The 4,786-nt window shown below is 45.9% G+C and overlaps 1 protein-coding gene across 1 annotated transcript; it reads right to left on the minus strand.

Annotated features, from left to right (window-relative positions):
* Positions 1-609: 609 nt before the first annotated feature.
* Positions 610-4,185, minus strand: LOC142355390 (uncharacterized). The gene has a single exon (XM_075407587.1). The coding sequence runs from the start codon at positions 4,183-4,185 to the stop codon at positions 610-612; it is 3,576 nt and encodes a 1,191-aa protein (XP_075263702.1).
* Between the last annotated feature and the right edge of the window lie 601 nt (positions 4,186-4,786).

The raw sequence follows: 4,786 nt of genomic DNA on the forward strand, positions 1-4,786 counted from the left end.
TACTAATCTTAATACATGTCGGCGCATAATCTTAATACATGTCGCCGGCTATAACTAATCTTAATACATGGCGGCTATACCCAATCTTAATACATTAACGCCGCTATACCTAATCTTAATACATGCTCATTCATTCCCTATCTTAATACGTTAGGGAGGACCCAAATCCCGAAAAATACGCTATACCCTATCTTAATACATGGGGGACCTCACCCCCCCCCCCGGGGAGTGTAGCTCACTATATTACTACTCACAAGTTATGGTCAAAAACGGGAAATCCCTTACTATAAATAATATTGAAAGTGAACGTCAACCACTTCTGACTTCTTCAATAAAATCAACATATAAAAAGCTTCAACGAAAATAGGTTGGGGGAATGAAAATCATGAAATGAAAGGGTTTTGGAGGACGAAAGTGTAGGTGGGGGGAGGAAAATGAGGGTGTGGGGGGAGATAAAATATAAAGGAACTTGGTTCCTTTACACTCCCGGCAACAAAAGCAAGCATTTGATATGAAAATGTAAACACAATAAAGCAAAAAGTTTTCATTCCGACATTGAGTTTTGTGTGTGTGTGTGTGAGTGTGTGTGTGTGTTTCGATGAACTTGTTTCAATGACCCTCCGGCGCACCTGACGATTGTGGGAACACACGGCTTAGGGTTACTGCTGGTCTTTGTACCATTCCTGTAGCCGTCTGGATGTCGAAACTCCTGGCTATCCCGTCTGAACCTCTGTGTGCTTTCACAATCTTCCCAAGAGGCCAGATGCCTCTGGGTGTGAACTCCTTGAGCACCCACACAATGTCACCTTCATCCAGCTCATCATGTGATCTTTGCCACTTCGTTCTCTTGTTGAGCTCAGGAACATATTCCTTCAGCAACCTGCTCCAGTAGTGATCAAGTAGTGTCTGCGTCAACTTGAAGTCCTTAGTGGAGAACCGCTGGTTGCTGTTCACAAGAGGTTTCAAACACATGTGGGGTCGGCGAAGGAGGAAGTGATTCGGAGTAAGTGGTCCCTCATCTGAGATGCTGCAGCCCACATGAGTTAATGGCCTGGAGTTCAAAATTGCCTCGGCCTCTGCCACAACTGTCTGGAAAACTGAGAGTGTTAGTTTGCGACTGCCCAGCACTATTAGTAGACTCCTCTTCGCGGTCTGTATCAGCCTCTCCCAGACTCCTCCGAAGTGTGGTGCCAATGGAGGGTTGAAAGTCCACTGAATGTTCTGTTGAGCCAATTGCAGTCTGATGTACTCATTGTCTGGCTTGTAGCTTCTCTGGAACTTTAACTTCATTGCTTGGTTGGCTCCAATGAAGTTTTTGCCATTGTCACTCACAATGAGATCAGTGTATCCACGTCGTGAGACAAATCTGCGGATTGTCATGAGAAGACAATCAGTTGAGAGGTCATGGCATACTTCTAGGTGGACAGCTCTGGTGACCAGGCATGTGAACAAGCAGACGTAGTGCATCTGGGTGCGCTCTCTCTTGTCCTCAATGTAGAAAGGTCCAAACATGTCCATTCCTGTGTTGACGAAAGGGTACTGCTTGTTTGCATCTGGAAATCTGAATTCAGGAAGATCGGCCATCTTGGGTCTCACATTGTCTGCCCTCCATCGTCTGCAAATGAAACAGTATTTCCCCAGACTTCGCAGCACTTTTCTCAATCCAATCATCAAGAAAGTCTGTTGCAGGTGAGCCTTCACATGTTCCACACCCTGATGGCCACAGTCATGGTGCGCCTTTTCAATCAACAGTCTTGCAATTTTGCTCCTGCTGTGGAGAAGAAGCGGATGTTTTGCATTGTAGGTTAGAGGTGCCTTGTTGAGTCTTCCTCCTACCCTCAAGAGTCCGTCTTCATCTAGAAAGGGTGTGAAGGGCATCAGCTTGTCTCCTTTCTCAAGATTGCCTCCCTTCAACAGTGCAGAAATTGTTCCTGAGAACAACTCGTTTTGGGACATTCTGATGAGGTAGTTCCTTGCCCTGTTCTCATCTGATGCAAAAGTGTTAGTGTTGGATGTCTCAGGTGATTCGTTTTGTCTTCTAGTTCGAACTTTTGCCCTGAAGCGTCTTATTGCCTGGAACACCATTCTAGTAGAGTTGAGCAGTCGACTCCATGTTGAAAATTTGTCAACCTCAATGACCGGCGTCTGAAGTTGTGTCGCTTGTGTGGCGCATATGTGGGGATCACTGTCCTCGGCAAAATTCCAAGAGTCTTGAGGTTTGCTCAGAAAGTCCGGTGGTTGGAGCCACAGCTTTGGTATGTCTGATGGGGTGAGGCCTCGTGTTCCATGGTCAGCGGGATTCATCTTTCCAGGGATGTGTCTCCAATTCTCTTGGTTGGAATTCTCGTGAATTTTGGTTAATCTGTTGGCAATGTACATTTTCTGTCTTTGCTTGGATTGGATCCAACCAAGTGTAGCGGTGCTGTCTGTCCAAAAGTGTTTTGAACTTATTGTAGTTGTCATCTCGCTCTCACAGAACCCAGCTAGCTCTGCTCCAAGTGTTGCAGCTTCCAACTCCAGTTTTGGAATGCTCAACTGCTTGATCGGTGCCACTTTTGTTTTACTGATCACATATCGGGATGTGGAAGATCCATCGGCGTTCGTTGTCCTCACATAAACTATGGCAGCAATTGCACTCATTGAGGCATCAGTGAACGTGTGAAGTTGATGGGTTCCATTGGTGTTGGGAATCAAGCATCTGGGAATTTCAATTGGAGTCATGTTGTCGAACTCATCCATCCACTCCTGTAGTTCCTGTTGGTAGCATTCTGACACAGGTTGATCCCAGTTTCTTCCCTCTTTAATGATTCTTTGGAGGCTGCATCTAATTCTGATGGCAAAGGGTGATATCAGTCCGATTGGATCGAACAGAGAAGCTGCCATTGAGAGAACCTTTCTTTGGGTCATCTGTTGTCCTGTGTAGAGAAACTTCGGTTTTGCAAACATCAACTTGTCAGTTTTGGGGTCCCACGTCTGACCAAGGATTCTTTGGGCTTTCATTTCCGCCTTGTCTTCTTCCAGTAGGTTTTCTAATGCGGCTGGTCTGTTGCTCAAGAACTTCGTCAGATTGAATCCTCCTGTATGTAAAACAGTTTTGATCTCCTCTGCACTTCTGCGGGCCTCCTCTTCAGAAGGGTAGGTCTGCATGAAATCATCCATGTAGAACTGCTGCATGATTGATGTGTAGGCCTCTGGATGTTCTTGTTTGTGGTCATTTGCACACTTCTGCACAACAAATATCGCACAAGAAGGTGAGCATGTGGCTCCAAAAATGAGTCGATTGTATTTGAAGATCTTTTCATTGCCATCCTCTGTCCAGAGAAAACGGAGATAGTCTTGGTCTTTTGGTTGGATGCCAATCTGCATGAACATTGCCTCGATGTCCGCTGTGATTGCCACTGAGTACTGTCTGAAGCGGAGATGAAGGCCATGCAGGTTGCAGAGTAGATCCGGCCCTGTCAGCAATGTATCATTGAGTGAGAGTCCCTTATATTTGGAAGCAGCCTTTGTGACTCTGCGGATTTTGTCTGGTTTCTGTTTGTTGATCACTGGGTGATGGGGAAGGTACCAGACAGAGTGTCTGCAACTGGGGTCTGCAGTTGTGATGTAGTTTTTATCCAAATCTTTTTTGATTGTTTCCTCATAGCGGTCTCTCAAGTTTGTGTCCCTCTCCAACCTCTGCTGCAGAGCGTGCCACTGAACTTTGGCCATGAAGTAGTTGTTAGGTAGTATGATGTCCTTCTTCCATGGAAGTCCAATCTGGTATCTGTCACCAATGTGTCTTATGCTATCATTGAGGATGGACACCGCCTCCTTGTCATCTGAAGACTGTCCCTTTGAAGAACACTGATTGAAGTTCACTCCTTCAATTGTCCAGAAGAGCTGGAGAAGATCTTCATCTGGATCGTCTTGCCGTCTCTTGATATGATTGAAAAGTGTTATGTTTGTGCTGTTTGTCTGTCCGACCCTCTTCTGTGTGTACCTCTGAGGAATGGGCCCTGTCAGTGTCCAGCCAAGCAGAGTGTTGACTCCGTATGGTGTACCAGTGGGTCCCGTTGTGAACTGTCTGGGAACTGTTGCTGTGAATGCGTCTGCTCCAATCAGTATTCCGATCCGGTTGTCCCTGATTGTTGGAAATCTTAAGCTCTGGAGGTGAGAATGGTCTCTGCAGATCTCATTCAACATTTCAATTTGAACTCATGGCATGCGAAACTCGTCCATTGCTGTTGCGTACACAGGGATTCTGATCACAGGACAACTGCTGTACAAAGCTCCTATGCCGATCATGACATCTGCTGTTTTGACTGAGTGTTCACCATGAAGTGAAGCTAGTGGTAGGGTTATGTCTTTTGGTTGTTGAACTTGAAGTGCATCAGCAACCTTTTGTGTTATTTGAGTATTGTCACTGCCACTGTCCAGCAATGCGTAGGTTTCAATGCAAAGATCTCTGTTGAAAAGTGTTATTGGTATTGCCTGCAACTGAATCTGCGGTCTGATCCAAGAAGTCTCCTGCTGGTTGCTGCAGGTGTAGTTTTGTTGCGGAGTAGTTGCCTGCTGCTGAGCCACAGTGCGTTGATTGCTACTCTGCTGTCTGTTGTTGTTGTCGTTCTGCGTGTTCATCGGCTGAGGGTGAAAACCATTTTTGTTCCAGTTGCCCCTGTGTGAAGTACTGCTGTTAGATCCACCATGTCTGTTTTGAGTTCCACTCTGTTGGTTGTAGTTTGAACTCGTCTGCTGCCTTTGGTTTTCATTGTTAAAGTTACGTCCATAGTTTGACTGGTTTTCG

Source organism: Convolutriloba macropyga, unplaced genomic scaffold (assembly GCF_964194025.1).
Source record: "Convolutriloba macropyga unplaced genomic scaffold, txConMacr16.3 SCAFFOLD_623, whole genome shotgun sequence".
In the NCBI taxonomy this organism is placed as follows: Eukaryota; Metazoa; Xenacoelomorpha; order Acoela; family Convolutidae; genus Convolutriloba; species Convolutriloba macropyga.